At 45.7% G+C, this 14,688-nt stretch overlaps 5 protein-coding genes across 9 annotated transcripts; 4 read left to right on the top strand and 1 right to left on the bottom strand.

The window, feature by feature from the left end:
• Positions 1 to 200: 200 nt before the first annotated feature.
• Positions 201 to 1,735, top strand: LOC108049746 (mitochondrial tRNA-specific 2-thiouridylase 1). The gene is made up of 2 exons (XM_017131038.2): positions 201 to 927; positions 1,029 to 1,735. Exons 1-2 carry the CDS (start codon positions 274 to 276, stop codon positions 1,539 to 1,541), a joined length of 1,167 nt encoding a protein of 388 aa, XP_016986527.1. The 5' UTR covers positions 201 to 273; the 3' UTR covers positions 1,542 to 1,735.
• On the bottom strand, positions 1,701 to 4,004 carry LOC108049745 (cell division control protein 45 homolog). Its single transcript, XM_017131037.1, has 2 exons — positions 2,844 to 4,004; positions 1,701 to 2,771 (listed from the first exon to the last, which is right to left on the bottom strand). Exons 1-2 carry the CDS (start codon positions 3,758 to 3,760, stop codon positions 1,955 to 1,957), a joined length of 1,734 nt encoding a protein of 577 aa, XP_016986526.1. The 5' UTR covers positions 3,761 to 4,004; the 3' UTR covers positions 1,701 to 1,954.
• A 1,672-nt stretch (positions 4,005 to 5,676) lies between these two features.
• LOC108049755 lies at positions 5,677 to 6,338 on the top strand. The gene is made up of 2 exons (XM_017131050.2): positions 5,677 to 5,897; positions 5,957 to 6,338. The coding sequence occupies exons 1-2, from the start codon at positions 5,731 to 5,733 to the stop codon at positions 6,336 to 6,338; spliced, it is 549 nt and encodes a 182-aa protein (XP_016986539.1). The 5' UTR covers positions 5,677 to 5,730.
• On the top strand, positions 6,247 to 8,301 carry LOC108049754 (gamma-butyrobetaine dioxygenase). Its single transcript, XM_017131049.2, has 2 exons — positions 6,247 to 6,998; positions 7,457 to 8,301. Exons 1-2 carry the CDS (start codon positions 6,340 to 6,342, stop codon positions 8,088 to 8,090), a joined length of 1,293 nt encoding a protein of 430 aa, XP_016986538.1. The 5' UTR covers positions 6,247 to 6,339; the 3' UTR covers positions 8,091 to 8,301.
• A 389-nt stretch (positions 8,302 to 8,690) lies between these two features.
• LOC108049698 (protein suppressor of white apricot) lies at positions 8,691 to 14,686 on the top strand. Of its 5 annotated transcripts, XM_017130977.1 has the most exons (9): positions 8,691 to 9,234; positions 10,666 to 10,838; positions 11,855 to 12,057; positions 12,122 to 12,841; positions 12,895 to 13,216; positions 13,275 to 13,279; positions 13,340 to 13,532; positions 13,599 to 13,727; positions 13,784 to 14,686. In XM_017130977.1, the coding sequence occupies exons 1-9, from the start codon at positions 8,942 to 8,944 to the stop codon at positions 14,590 to 14,592; spliced, it is 2,847 nt and encodes a 948-aa protein (XP_016986466.1). In that variant the 5' UTR covers positions 8,691 to 8,941; the 3' UTR covers positions 14,593 to 14,686. The 5 variants fall into 5 exon arrangements, 4 of the variants coding, with proteins under 4 accessions (XP_016986466.1, XP_016986465.1, XP_016986467.1 ...); XM_017130976.1 differs by having other exon boundaries at positions 13,275 to 13,532; XM_017130978.1 differs by lacking the exon at positions 10,666 to 10,838 and having other exon boundaries at positions 8,691 to 8,832; positions 13,275 to 13,532.
• Positions 14,687 to 14,688: the final 2 nt, after the last annotated feature.

Below are 14,688 nucleotides of genomic sequence, written 5' to 3'. Positions count from 1 at the left end.
ATTCACACATGCATTACATTGTATGACTCTCATGAATTGTCAGTAAAGTGATTTTAAATGTTTTACCCAAGATATGTGGACTTAAAACCCGAAGGACTAATGTGTAGTTCGAAAAACGAACATTTGTAATCTCCAAGAAGAAATACAAAATAATACTAATAATTAATAAAAGTACTGTTTTTAAAAGAATGCAGCCACACCATACGCACAGCTGTTTCTGCCGAACAATGTGCACCATATAACTTGAATACTATTGTTTTATAACTGAAAAGGATGATCCGCAATGTTGTGGTGGGCGTGTCGGGGGGCGTGGACAGCGCCGTTAGCGCCCACCTGTTGCGGGAACGAGGATTCAATGTTTTGGGAGTCTTCATGCGCAACTGGGATGAAATGGATGAAGTGGGTCGCTGCAGCGGGGAGGCGGATCTCAGGGACGCGGAGTGGGCGTGCCGGCGACTGGGCGTGGAGTTACGCCAGGTGAACTATGTGCGCGAATACTGGACGGCGGTATTTAGCCAATTCCTGGAGGATTACCAACAGGGATTGACCCCAAATCCGGATATCCTGTGCAATCGGCACATCAAGTTTGACCTATTCCACAAGCACGCCTTGGAGAATCTCGGCTACGATGCTGTGGCCACAGGTCACTATGCCCGCAACAGTTTGGGCAACTTTCTGGAATCGAACACCCCGCAAAAAGAAGCCCGTCTGTTAATACCCGCCGATGCCTTCAAGGATCAGACATTTTTTTTGGCGGGAATTCCCCGTAATTCACTGCAACGCACCATGTTTCCTTTGGGAGATTTTCAGAAAAGTCAGGTCAAGGCATTGGCCACCAAGATTGGACTCCAACGGCTGGCCAACAAGAAAGAAAGCACGGGCATTTGTTTTGTGGGGAAGCGCAACTTCAAGGAGTTTATACGAGAGGTAAAAAGACCAAGTTCAACTTTTTCCCACAACATCAAAGTTTTACCGAATTTCCGAGATTTTCCTATACATTTTCCGATCGTTTCACCATGCTCTTGCAGTACATCACCTCCAAAAATGGTCCCTTCGTAGACATCGATAGTGGAGCAGTGGTTGGCCACCACGAGGGCATCCATCAGTGGACCGTGGGGCAACGTTGTCGCCTGAGTTCCTTCCTGCAGCCCTATTTTGTGGCCAAAAAAGGGGCATCCAGCAATACTATATATGTGGCAGCTGGCCACGTACATCCCGCCTTGTTCAGCACTCAGATTCATATCGATCCACCCAACTGGCTGTGTTCGGAGTCCCAAAGGAGGCTTTTAGAAATGGGCGTTTTACGGTGTCGCTTTCGTTTCCAGCACACCAAACCGTTGGTGGGTTGTTGCATGAAGATCTCCCCGGAAAACAACTTCCAAGTCCAGTTGGATGCTCCTTTAAGAGCTATTACGCCCGGACAATATGCCGTGTTCTATGATGAAACGGCTTGTTTGGGTTCCGCCCGCATCCTCAGCGCAGATCCTCTGAAGAAAAGCATTGAGGCACAGCAAACGCAAGTGGGAAACCTAGTAAGCTGATGGTTCCTCTGGGCAATGTCCAATCGTGAGCCAGAAAGTATAGTGCACACTTAAAGAACCAATTCATTCTTATACCTAGTTAGCATTATGGAATGACGAAAAATTATTTTGTTTATACTTAGATATATTGATTCCACAAAAACTATAAACTCCATGGTAAACACTTTAAACATATACGCAATTTATTCTGGTCAGATTAACAATAGTTTTAGAAAAAAAATCATTTCTTAAGCAATATTCTTGGGGTCCTGGGCGCAGTTTCGAAGTCAATAACACATTATAATCGCACATAAATAGGGTTTGCTTAAAATCTTAGCTTAAGTGTACATGTAAGGTCTCTCGTCTTAAATATTAGCTTAGAACATATATATGATTGAGCAGGGATGTGGGTAGCAGGATGAAGAATATGTGGATCAGGTGAGGAGCACGGTGAGGGCATCTAGAAAGCGGGTCAGGTCGCTCTGTCGCAGCTGCACCACAGCAGGCTCAAAGAAATCCTGCAGCAGGGCAACGCCGCTCTTTTGCGCCGCCTGCTCGAAGGCCTTGCCAAAAAAGGTCCTCGGAGAATCCTCCCTGACCGGGGCGATCCCAACCAGCAGACACATGCCCTGGGCCGCGTCCAAAGGACAGCTAGCGATCAGCGGCAAATCCGGCGCCTGTCTGGCTCTACTCGTCGCCACATGTCCGCGCAAAAGGAAGCGGGCCAGCTGTCCCAGGGCATATGGGTATGAGAAGAATGCGTGCTCCTCCTGCAGGACATAGTAGAAAAAGGACCCAGCCGAGTGCACCTGGCGTGCCTCCAGGCTGCTCTGCACCTGCCTAAAAACGGCGGCATGCAGGAGTTTCGCCTGATCGATTCCCGCCGTCAAGAGCTGCTTGTGCTGGCGACTTAGAGCATCGAAGGCCTCCAGAAAGCAATCCTCCGGTGTCTTGTGCTTCTTCACAGACTCCATGATGGCCAGCAGGGCGTATACGTAGTCCGCCGCAGCATATCTGCTCCGGTAGCCGTAGCTCAGGGTAAAGGTTCCATAGACAATGTCCGGTATGTCGTATTTCTCTGCTAGGCGCTCCACCATCGAGTAGAACTCTTTCCGGAGAACCAAATCCATGGCTCCGTACGTTTGGCGGGCGTGCACCAAGGGCAATCCCATCTCGAGCAGTAGTTCGTGCAGTCTCTTCTCGCCGCGCAGCGTCCACAGTTTCAATTGGCATGAGGCGTAGCGGGAATACCTGTAGTAGCAAGAAATAACATGGTTTTACTGACAAGGTTGATCCATAAGGGATTATGCTTCCTGTGCTCACCTCATGGACTCCGTGACCGGCCAGTGGCGGTACAAAACCAGATGCAAGTCATTCTCGAAACTGATTTTCGAGGCACTCATCGTGTTCTGGTCATTCGTCTTGTTTGTCAGCCGCGACACATGCGACTGGATCTGCTCCAGCTCCAAAGTGTACGATCCACTCTCGATTTTCCCCAGCAGCAGCTGCTCTGTGATGCCCACGATGGCCCACCAGAGTAGGTCCATGTTGTCCTTCGAGAGTTTCCAGGCCAGCTCGAAAACCAGCAAGGAGGCGGATCTGCCGTAGTAGCTGAACTGAGTGTACTCAAACATGATCCTGTCGCGCTCCGATTCCCACTGCCGGCGGGCTCGCTGCCGCAGGATTCTCTGCTCGTGCCGCTCCAGGCGACTGAGCTTTTGTTTTTGCGGCGCATGATCTTCCTGGTCGGATTCCCCGGCACCACTGTCATTGTTTCCCTGCTCCTGGTCGGAGGATTCGCCCTCCTCCTCATCTTCATCCTCCCCTTCAGAGTCGTAGAATATGGTCTCAAAGGCTGGAATGTTTTCCTCCAGGGAAGCATCCCCCAGGATGCACACCTGCCGATCACTGTAGATATTACAGACATCCAAAGGACGGTGGGAATCGCAGATGAAGAAGGTCACATCCTCAGCCGGCTGCAGCAGCTCCACAATATCCACACAGCCGCCGCAGTTAACCAGCACCACGTACTTCACATCACCCTGGTGCTCCCCGTAGGCCCGCTTCAGACCAGTGACGCCCATGATGGGCACCACTGTGTAGAGCATATGGTCGTACTTGAACAGAGCCTGCAGGATGCGACTGGCGCAGATGGCATCGATGTCATAGTTGACCACGATCAAGATCCGTTTGCCCACCAGCTGGCGGTAAAAATCGTTGCGCAGGTCCTGCACAAACATCGTAAATCCTGGCGAGAGCGTCGAGTGTGTGATCCTAACAAAACACTGGGGATCTCGTTGGTTTTAGGGGCTTAAGGCTTCTTTAGTGGTTTGTGGTAAGCGGAGTGTGACTTCTAGATGACTGGGAGGCGTTGCATTTTGCTGTTTTTCTTATGGCTTGCGCGATTTTCCGCTCCCGCTGCACTTTCGCCAATTGCAATTCGCGAATCAAAAACGCGGGAAACAGCTGGCTGTTTAAGTGTGACCAGCCGCTAGCTGGCATGAAAAGCCATTCACCCGGAATCGATCACTTTTTATTTATTTATATTTTTATACCCTTGCGGACAGAGTTATAGTTTATTAAAAGGTGACCCACAATTGGATTTGTAGAGACCATAACTTTTCCAAATTTAATCCGATTTCAAAGTGGCATATTTCGAGTGAGTTTTCGAGGAGTTGTAGAAAGGTTACCCACAATTGGACTTCCAGAGTCCATAACTTGACCAAATTTATTCCGATATCAAAGTGGCATACCTCTTAAGACTTGTGGTTTGATTCTCTAAAAATCTGCATTCAAAATTTTCATTTTAGCGGTGATCAACTTTTTTACCCATTTTCATGTTAGTTATATGTGAGTTTTCGAGGAGTTGTAAAAAGGTTACCCACAATTGGACTTCCAGAGTCCATAACTTGACCAAATTTATTCCGATTTCAAAGTGGCATACCTCTTAAGACTTGTGGATTGATTCTCTAAAAATCTGCATTCAAAATTTTCATTTTAGCGGTGATCAACTTTTTGACCCATTTTCATGTTATTTATCTGTGAGTTTCCCAGGAGTTGTAAAAAGGGGACCAAATTTATTCCGATTTCAAAGTGGCATACCTTTAAAGACTTGTGATTTGATTCTCTAAAAATCTGCATTCAAAATTTTTAATTTAGCGTTGATCAACTTTTTGACCCCTTTTCATGTTAGTTATCTGTGAGTTTCCCAGGAGTTGTAAAAAGGGGACCCACAATTAGACTTCCAGAGACCATAACTTTACCAAATTTATTCAGATTTCAAAGTGGCATACCTTTAAAGACTTGTGGTTTGATTCTCTAAAAATCTGCATTCAAAATTTTCATTTTAGCGGTGATCAACTTTTTGACCCATTTTCATGTTAGTTATTTGTAAGTTTCCGATGAGTTGTAAAAAGGTTACCCACAATTGGACTTCCAGAGTCCATAACTTGACCAAATTTAATCCGATTTTAAAGTGGCATACCTCTTAAGACTTGTGGATTGATTCTTTAAAAATCTGCATTCAAAATTTTCATTTTAGCGGTGATCAACTTTTTGACCCATTTTCATGTTAGTTATTTGTAAGTTTCCGATGAGTTGTAAAAAGGTTACCAACAATTGGACTTCCAGAGTCCATAACTTGACCAAATTTAATCCGATTTTAAAGTGGCATACCTCTTAAGACTTGTGGTTTGATTCTCTAAAAATCTGCATTCAAAATTTTCATTTTAGCGGTGATCAACTTTTTGACCCATTTTCATGTTAGTTATTTGTGAGTTTTCGAGGAGTTGTAGAAAGGTTACCCACAATTGGACTTCCAGAGTCCATAACTTGACCAAATTTAATCCGATTTCAAAGTGGCATACCTCTTAAGACTTGTGGTTTGATTCTCTAAAAATCTGCATTCAAAATTTTCATTTTAGCGGTGATCAACTTTTTGACCCATTGTCATGTTAGTTATATGTGAGTTTTCGAGGAGTTGTAAACATGTTGAATGCAATTGTTATTTAAGATTTAATTTTTTTTATAAAAATCAAAGACAGTTAATATGTTGTGAATAAATTTTGAATTCTATGAATATTTAATTTAAAAATCGGTGAATTTCCGCGCCGGCAATGGTCACACTGCGGTGCACACATGTGTTTTGAAAGTGAAAAGATAGACGGGAAGTCGAGAGAACCGACAAAGTTTACGTGAAACACCCCAAAACATGACCAAGGACAATAAGAAAAAGCTGCTGGCCCAGCGGCACGTATACTCGCGGATGAACTTCCTCTTCCAGGCGTCCAACTTAATGGCCGAAGGCAACCAAGCAAAACTGGCCGCCTATTATGGGAAAGTTTGCCGCAATGTGGGCACCAAAACCGTGATGCACATGTAAGTGGCTTCGCAGCGAGAAGATAAGTCCCTAATCATTGCTCATACCTGGTTTTTAGGGCTCCGGCCTTAAAGCGCTCGCTGTGTCGACGTTGCTCCCTTCCCCTGCTTCCCGGAGTGAATGCGGAGCTCCAGGTGGCCGGGGAACCCAAGCATCCCAAAGGGGCGACTCCTCCAGAGGCTTCCTCGAACGGGGAAGCCAAAACCAAGAAGAAACGTCATCGCAGGCGGCGCAAGAAGCCCGAAAAGAGCGATGAAACTAAGGAGTCAAGGACAAGCAGTGGACCGCCTGAAACCGAAAGGATCTGCCTGTTTTTGGAGTGCTCACTTTGCCAGAGCCGGCGAAGCTTTCCTGCGGACAATCGCGGAGATTGCTGGCTGGAGCAGCCGCAATCTGTGGTGCAAGTGGTGTCTCTCCCGGGAGAAAACGGTCAGCGATAAGATGAAGCTTTGCTTATCAGACAGTTCAGTTCGCCACTCTTACTTTGTCGATGGTTTGCCAGTAGAAGCCGCAATGAAGAGCTGTAGACAACTGATTTCCCGGCTGCTCCCCCTCAGGAAATCAAGCACACTGGCCCGTGTGAACGCATCCTCCGGCCATGTGGAAGTGCAGGAAGAGCAGGGCAGTCCCCTAAAATACCCACAAGTTTGGCTGAGAGACAACTGTCAGTGTGCCGGGTGCTTCCACTCCGCCACGAGAGCCAGAAAAAGTCACTGGGAGCGTGGACCACTGAATATTGGAGTGTCCCAAGTGGGTTTTAACCAGGAGGAGCAGCAGTTAGAGGTCATCTGGCAGGACAAGCATCGGAGCACCTTTGACATCGCTTGGCTGCGGGAAAGGGACTTTGGTGAGGCTGCCAGAAAGCGGTATTTGCAGGAGGTGTACAAACCACCCGCACAACTCTGGGGAAAGTCGGATTTTGAGGCTGTGAGGAGAGAATTCCAATATCAGGACGTTCTTCAGCAGAAAGCAGTGCTCAAGGATTGGCTGGAGGCACTGGCCGTTCAGGGATTCGCCATTCTGAAAGGGGCTCCCAACGATATCAATGTGGCCAAGCATTTGGCCAAAAGGATCGGATATATCAAGCGCACCACCTACGGGTAATTGATCAACCATTAAGTTAAGATTGAGATCACGCTAGATACAACTAGTTCATCACATTTATAACATTCAATTTTAAAAGACTAATACTCATGTTTTGCCAAGAGCTCATGGCTATTATCTACAATCTACCATTTATTATCGCATTTGTTTGATTATTACAGTAAGAATCATGCCATATTTGCTGGTATTTTGATTCCCAGCCAGGTGTGGAAATTGATGGGGATTTTAAGATAGTACTTACGATAGTACAAATAGCTTAAATAAAAGGTTCAGATTCATTTGTATATTCCCTTTTATACTGCAAGGGTACATACACTCTGGCTTGCCAAAGTTAGCTTTCTCTTTTGTTTTTGATTATAACCTGCTATTGGGAAATTTATGTTAAATGTGGTTAAATATTATTGAAATCAGAACATACTTACTTAACTCCAACCGTGTCCTTATTATCCCGCAGCGATGTTTTTGAGGTGAAATCGAAACCAAATGCGGGCAACTACGCCTATTTGATGACTCCCCTACCGCTCCACACGGACATGCCATATTACGAATACAAGGCGGGCATCAACATCCTGCACACACTCGTCCAGTCGGAATCGAAGGGCGGAGCCAACACCCTCACAGATGGCTTCTATGTTGCCTCTCAGCTGCAAAAGCAGCATCCGCAGGACTTTGAAGTACTTAGGTCGGTGCCCGTGAACTGGTTCGACATTGGACACGATGGCGATGACTCCAAGCCCTTCCACAGCCTCTGGAGAGCCCCGGTGATTTGTCTAGATGCAGACGGCGGATTCGCGAGGGTTAATCAAAACACCACCAAGCGCGACAGTCGCTTTTCAGTTTCCTTGGAACAGGCTGTGTCCTGGTACAATGCCTATGACAAATTCCTGGCTATTGCCCAATCCGAGGCCGTGGAGTTTAAGACGCAAGCTGGCGATGTTTTTGTGTTCAATAACCTGCGCATGTTGCACGGAAGAACGGCCTACGAGGATGCGCCGGGCAACAAACGCCATTTGGTGGGCGCCTACGTCGACTGGGACATCATCTACTCCAAACTGCGAACCCTCAAGTTCCCAAATGCCAAGGATTAGGCTCAAATAAAGCTTACGGGTAAATTGAGAAGATCACATGAGATCCGTGCTTTTTTTGACTGAGCCACAGGGCGGTGTAAAGGAAAATTTTAACTCGGCTCTAAGTTGCAAAACGTAGAATTTGATTTAAAGATTTTATGCAATTTAAAAATGTAGTTTTTCTTTTTCATATTATGTTCAAAACAAGGTAATAAATTAAAATGGTCAGTAAGCATTGTCTTTTATTCTTTTTTCATTTTTACAACATTGTTTTTTAACGTGAAAATTATGAATTTGGCTGAAATTTGTATATTTACATGCCTATGATTTCATAGATATCCCAGCAGTTTTACATATATTTCTTTGCACCCATAAATATTAAACTGCTGGGAGTCTAAAATACAAAAACAAATACAATTTCCCGTTTTAAAAACCATTTTGATTTTCTAAGTAATAAATATGTACGTAAATAAATAAATTGATCAATAAATAAGTTAATTTTCAATTCCAATATCAGCAAATATTCAAAAAGACCGCCAGTTGGTATTTCTCACTACGTTTTTAGTATTTTTTTTCATTTGGTATTTGTCACCGCACCCTGGTGAATGTGCAAAACGAGGAAGCACACCCGGGATCTGGTCACACAGCAGCAAAAGCATTTATTTCGCACGCAAAATAAAAATATAATGAAAAGAAATTATCGAAATTCCTGGCGTTAAAAGGGATCCACTGGGACACGAGCCTAGTTTTGAATCCGTAGGAAGTGAGTGAGCCGCCTGAGAGAGAGCGAGCGAAACAGAGATCGAGCGGGAGAGAGAGAGTGGAGTTCGGAGCACTTGAAGTGGATCACTGGTCCTGTTTATCCACCCGCAATGATGCCCTACAATGTGCGGAACGCCGGTGGCGGCAGCGTTGGCGGAATACTCCGCCGCACGGGCCATGGATCCGGATCCGGGTCCACAGTGCTGAGCAATGGAAGCACTGCGGGAGCAGCTGGAGTCGGAGGATCCTCCTCCAACCTAGAAAACCAACGACAAACGCCGCTGGAACTCCTCGTTTTTGGTTACGCCTGCAAGATTTTCCGGGATGACGAGAAGGCCCGTGAAATGGACCACGGCAAGCAGCTAATTCCCTGGATGGGCGATGTAAATCTCAAAATAGACAGGTTAATAATTGGGACTAACCCGAGCGTTAATTATACGATTAATCAGTACGCACACCACTGCTACATACACACATCCATACATATGCCCATATTGTGTCCCGTTAGGACCTACACTTACATTCACAGCAGCGGTTAAAATGCTATAAGCTGGAATTTTAGAAATTCAAGAAACACGTCTTTGAAAACATTCACTCACGTGGTCTTTCAAAACTTTGTTTACTAGTAACCACAATAAATTAGACAAGTTCTTGGTACTTCGCCATTTTTCAAATTGCATTACGAATAAGTAATAATCAATGATCATAAAAATACAAGAAATAACTATTTCTTCATTAAGTTCCGAAAGCCTTCAAAAATTACCATTAAACTACCTATTGTCTCTTGAGAACCAATCCACTCTGTTCAACAAGTAACGGAATGATCATAGAAATATTAGAACAATTTAATATTCCTACCATTCCCTATTGAATTTTAAACGAAAAGCGAAGTATTTCTCCATAATATTAATATTTATACCTAGAATTTCATTATCAGAATTGATTGGGAAGTTACAAACACCAATACAAACTACAATTGTATGGACTTACTGTTAAAATAGTGTTTTCTGAACATCCTTTATGAAGTTTCAATAATCATAGATCAAAATGATAGAACTTCGAAATTGAGACTTTCCAATCCAATAAATTCGATAAAAATGAAGTGCGACTTTTTCAGATTTTTTCGTAAAAAGAAACCTAAATTCCTATAGTTTATAAATATAAATATTCGTAGTATTCTGTATCCATAATTTGAAACTCGAATTTCTATATAACTCTCACAATTTTAGCATATGGTTTTTTGGGTTATTATAGATCGATAGCAGTTATATTTTAATTTTTCCAAACTAGTCAATCACCACTAGTATTTTGACCGCAATTGTACTAATAAGGACTTTTGACTGATCTACACTCAAACACAAGACACACACCCACACAACACAACACATACACACCATTGTAATAACAGCTCTTTTCAGTGCTTCTCAAACTGTAATCTCTATCCATATACAATTTGAAAACTGTAATTCTTTGACCATTTTAAATGTAAACCGATTAACTTTTTAGCCACCGGAGCGGTATGTATATGAACGATCTCTAGCCTTAAAACCTAATCTAATCTGAAACTGCATTATATATATATATATATGAAAACCGTATGACTATGAATATTGTGTACCTGCGCGAGTGTGTGCGAAGCAAATGGGGATTGTTTAGGGCTGGGAGATTCTTAAGGAGCTGCCCCTCCGTTTGTTTCGCCCGCCCCCTTTCGCGCCGCTCCTGGAATTGCTACGCCCACTGATAATGTTCCTCCGTCTCCTCTCTGTTTATATTTCTCTGCTTGCTCTCTTTCGGCTCCATTAAAACCGTCTATACCGCGACCTTTGAACCCCAGATACGATGTGCGAGGCGCGCTCTGCGAACTGGCGCCCCACGAAGCGCCACCAGGTGGATATGGCAACAGATTGGAGTATCTGAGCGCCGAAGAACAGCGCGCCGAGCAACTTTGCGAAGAGGAGCGCTACCTGTTCCTCTACAACAACGAGGAGGAGCTGCGACTGCGTCAAGGTGAGTGCTAAGGTCATCTGGTAATACCTCCAGATCCACCTATCCGGGCAGGGGTGTCGATATAATCCATATGGATTTTGGTCTTGGGGTGAAGTTGTGCGGTAGAGTCCTAGAAATCTCTGACAATTATTGACATTTAGTTTGAAATTCATTTGTTTGTTTAGAATTCATTTCCATAAGTCACCAAATAATATCTAAACTAATATTCCCCCTAGAGGTATTATTATCAATAAATTATCATTGCACGGGAAATTAAACCATTGTAAACAGTAATAGTAAAATCAGTGGCAGAATACTTCGCAGATTGATATCTACGAGACCTGATATCATATTTTTTATTTGTGAAGAATTGTCACCAGAAAATAGAAAACTTTTCGCTTTAAAATGTATTTTTTTTAAATCCAAATAATTTAATTTATTTTATTTGATATAATTGTGCCTTAACTATATTGTGTAAATCCAGTTTGCTAACATTTACATATCTATCGTAACGATGTCGACACCCCTAATCCCGAAATCCTCAAATTGTGAATTGTATTACAAGTACTGCAAGTATCAAGAAACGATCAAACCCAAACGCAAATCGAAACCAAATTGAATCAAAGCAATACCAATCAAATCAAATCCAACCACCGATAAAGAAACCACCGACATTCCCATCGATATTTCCAGAGAGAGTCCTTTTTCGGAGCAGGTAAATACGAAATCCTCAATACCTGCCAGATTAAAACGTTTTTTCCAGGTTAAATAAGCTGAAGCCACCAGTTTGTTTTAGGCAGTCCAACGATCGACGAGCCCACAGGGAATCCATAGTGAAACTAAATACGAAATCGTTATCTAGCACCCTCCCTCTCTCTCTGCTCTATGAATATCTCGTTCGTTCGCCTCAACTCGAATACGTTTCTCTCGCTCTGATTCAAATTAGCAATTGATTTTACTCCTCATCCCCCGTACTAAAGTTCCATAAATTTCTGTGTTCTCTACTCTTATTTTGGCCCAATGCTCGGATTCTGCAGAGGAGGACCTCAAGCGTCTGCAGCAGGAGACCTCCGGCGGCAACTACAGCCAGGTGGGCTTCCAGTACGATGGCCAGTCAACGGCTTCCATCAGCGGATCTTCCACGGCGCCCTCCCAACTATCGCCGACTTCCGAGGATAGCGAGCTACCCTTCGTCCTGCCCTACACCCTGATGATGACTCCTCCGTTGGGCATGCAGCTGGTAAGTTCAAGATCCTCTTCTGAATTTTGTATGTTATAAATTAAAATTATAAATTAAATTCCAGCCGGATACGATGAAACAGCACGCCATTATCGAGAAGACGGCTCGCTTCATCGCCACCCAGGGCGCTCAGATGGAGATCCTGATCAAGGCGAAGCAGGCGAACAACGCGCAGTTCGACTTTCTCACCCAGGGTGGCCACTTACAGCCCTACTACCGTCACCTTTTGGCAGCAATCAAGGCGGCAAAATTTCCGCCCGCTCCGGAAACTCCGCTGGAACAGCAGAATCCCGACCAAGAATCGCAATCAAATGACTTCCACAGCGGTGAGGTCGCGGAAGGAAGGAGGAACCTCAACCAAGTGGTCATCACGGTGCCCACTATCAAGTACAAACCCTCCGCTAACTGCGCATACACCCAACTAATTAGCAAGATCAAGGGCGTTCCCCTCCAAGCCGTTCTCCTGGAAGATGAGTCCAGTAATCCTGAAGGAAATTCACAACACTCGGGCGGCACGGCCTCGCCTACGCCCAGCTGCCGATCTGAAGGTCATAACAGCCAGGGTGGCGAATTTACGCCCGTTCTGCTTCAGTACAACGGGAGTACCTTCACCCACGAGGAGGAGGTAACGGTCCAGGAACAGCCAGAAAACGAGTGCAACAGTGGCGAGCCACCGCAGGTGGAGCTGCTTAAGAACTCGAGTGCTCTGGCTTTAGCCCAGAACTACAGCTCCGAGAGTGAGGAGGAGGAAGAGCCTGTGCAGCAAGAGAAGGAGCTGGTAAAGGTGGGTATACTCGCAATCCCAAAATTCGTCACTTTATGTTTGTTATCCCACAGAAACAGGAGCCCGTGCTGACGTTCCCCGTTCCGGAGGAGAGTCTGCGACACATAATTGACAAGACGGCCACGTACGTAATCAAGAACGGTCGTCAATTCGAAGAGACCCTACGCACGAAGAGCGTGGAGCGTTTTAGTTTTCTGCTACCGGCCACCGAGTTCTATGCATACTACCTGTACAAGGTGACGGGCGATGTGGACGCGGCTTCCAAGGAAGAGAAGACTCGCAAAGCGGCCGCTGTGGCTGCCGCCTTGATGTCAAAGAAGGGTCTTAGTTTTGGAGGAGCGGCAGCTGCTGCGGCTGGGAACAATCTGGATAAGGGTAGGTCCTGGGAAAAGCAAGGGTTTCTAAGATCAGTATTTAATTTACATGTTTTTAGCTCCTGTAAGTTTCTCCATTCGCGCTCGGGATGAGCATGGTCCATTGCAACCCACTCTTCCGCAGGAAGCCAGCGACGAGGAAGCCAGTTCGATTGCCGGGGCGGAGCAAGTGCGTCCGGGCATGCCAGACAGTGTCCAACGGGCCATCAAGCAGGTGGAGACGCAATTGTTGGCAAGGACTGCCGGCCAGAAGGTAGGAGGGAGCTCCTCCACGGCTTCCTCTTCCTCTTCTTCGCCTCAGAAAGAGCAGCGCCAAGGTAAGATCCAGTTATAAAAACCTATATTCTAGCTTTATTTTAATAAATTACTCCCTTCTCTTAAAGCTGAGGAGCGCGTAAAGGACAAGCTAGCGCAGATAGCCCGCGAGAAGCTGAACGGGATGATCTCCCGGGAAAAACAATTGCAACTGGAACGAAAACGTAAGGCCATGGCCTTTCTAAATCAGATAAAAGGTGGGACTACCAAATATTATATAGATCTCGTCACTAATTCTTTTCATTTCCACAAGGTGAGTGTGCCACTGTGGGCTCTGCGGTTTCAGGTGCTGCTCCGAATCCTCCAGAGCCGGCGGCAGGAGCTTCCCAATCGACTGCCGCCGATAGTGACAATGAGTCCAACGAATCTGTGCGCTCCATACCCATTACCTACTTTGGACCCGACGACGATGACGAGGTGGGAGATACGAAGCCTGAGGTGAGACTTGAAAGGGAAATGCATGAGGACGAGGAGGACGACGATGATGACGATGGCGGCGATCTGGAGAAGTACAATCTGCTGAATGATGATAGCACGAATACCTTCACCAGCAAACCCGTTCTCCCTCCTGGGGCTCCTCCTCCTGTTGCTGCCGTTCTACTCTCCGACGACGATGACGTGCAGCTGGTAGCCACATCCTCCTCGCGAACTTCCAGCTCGCGGCACCGCAAAACTCACCGCCGAAGCAGAAGTCGAAGTCGGAATGACAGGAGCAGTCTCAGTAGCGCTTCCAGTCGAGAATCGTCCCACCGACGGCGGCAAAAAAGCACCAAACCGTCCAAGATGCCATCATCGATCCAGGTCAGAAAATCGCAGCAACAAACAACGCAGCGAAGAAAGAGTCCCAAAAAGAGAAGGCGGAGCATTGGGAGAAGCCGGTCCAGGAGCATACGGCGGAGCAGTAGCAGAAGCATATCACGGACGAACCGGCGTAGCAGATCCCGCAGCTTTTCCACTAGTCGAGATCCGGAACAGCGACGCCAGCAGCAACGACATCGCACGCCCACCAAGAAGACCCACAAGCGACACAAGCGACGCCGGCGCAGCAGCTCCCCCCGATGATCCACGTGGTACCCCTCATCCACCTCCACATTTCAAAGTTTTTCGTAGTTCTCCACAAGTTGTATCAAATAAAGCACCAACATATTTTTGTAAACA

Source organism: Drosophila rhopaloa, unplaced genomic scaffold (assembly GCF_018152115.1).
Source record: "Drosophila rhopaloa isolate 14029-0021.01 unplaced genomic scaffold, ASM1815211v1 contig_3, whole genome shotgun sequence".
Taxonomy (NCBI): Eukaryota; Metazoa; Arthropoda; class Insecta; order Diptera; family Drosophilidae; genus Drosophila; species Drosophila rhopaloa.
This window is presented reverse-complemented; position numbering and strand designations above follow the sequence as displayed.

Excerpts from the sequence above, each read along its gene's own strand:
- LOC108049755 (XM_017131050.2), top strand. The coding sequence starts at position 5,731 with ATGACCAAGGACAATAAGAAAAAGCTGCTGGCCCAGCGGCACGTATAC. Across the intron at positions 5,898-5,956 it reads ACCAAAACCGTGATGCACAT|GGCTCCGGCCTTAAAGCGCT; the intron begins GTAAGTGGCTTC and ends CCTGGTTTTTAG.
- LOC108049698 (XM_017130976.1), top strand. The coding sequence starts at position 8,942 with ATGATGCCCTACAATGTGCGGAACGCCGGTGGCGGCAGCGTTGGCGGA. Across the intron at positions 12,842-12,894 it reads AAGAGAAGGAGCTGGTAAAG|AAACAGGAGCCCGTGCTGAC; the intron begins GTGGGTATACTC and ends GTTATCCCACAG. Across the intron at positions 13,217-13,274 it reads TGGGAACAATCTGGATAAGG|CTCCTGTAAGTTTCTCCATT; the intron begins GTAGGTCCTGGG and ends ACATGTTTTTAG.
- LOC108049745 (XM_017131037.1), bottom strand. The coding sequence starts at position 3,760 with ATGTTTGTGCAGGACCTGCGCAACGATTTTTACCGCCAGCTGGTGGGC. Across the intron at positions 2,772-2,843 it reads CCGGTCACGGAGTCCATGAG|GTATTCCCGCTACGCCTCAT; the intron begins GTGAGCACAGGA and ends TTGCTACTACAG.
- LOC108049746 (XM_017131038.2), top strand. The coding sequence starts at position 274 with ATGATCCGCAATGTTGTGGTGGGCGTGTCGGGGGGCGTGGACAGCGCC. Across the intron at positions 928-1,028 it reads TCAAGGAGTTTATACGAGAG|TACATCACCTCCAAAAATGG; the intron begins GTAAAAAGACCA and ends ATGCTCTTGCAG.
- LOC108049754 (XM_017131049.2), top strand. The coding sequence starts at position 6,340 with ATGAAGCTTTGCTTATCAGACAGTTCAGTTCGCCACTCTTACTTTGTC. Across the intron at positions 6,999-7,456 it reads ATCAAGCGCACCACCTACGG|CGATGTTTTTGAGGTGAAAT; the intron begins GTAATTGATCAA and ends ATTATCCCGCAG.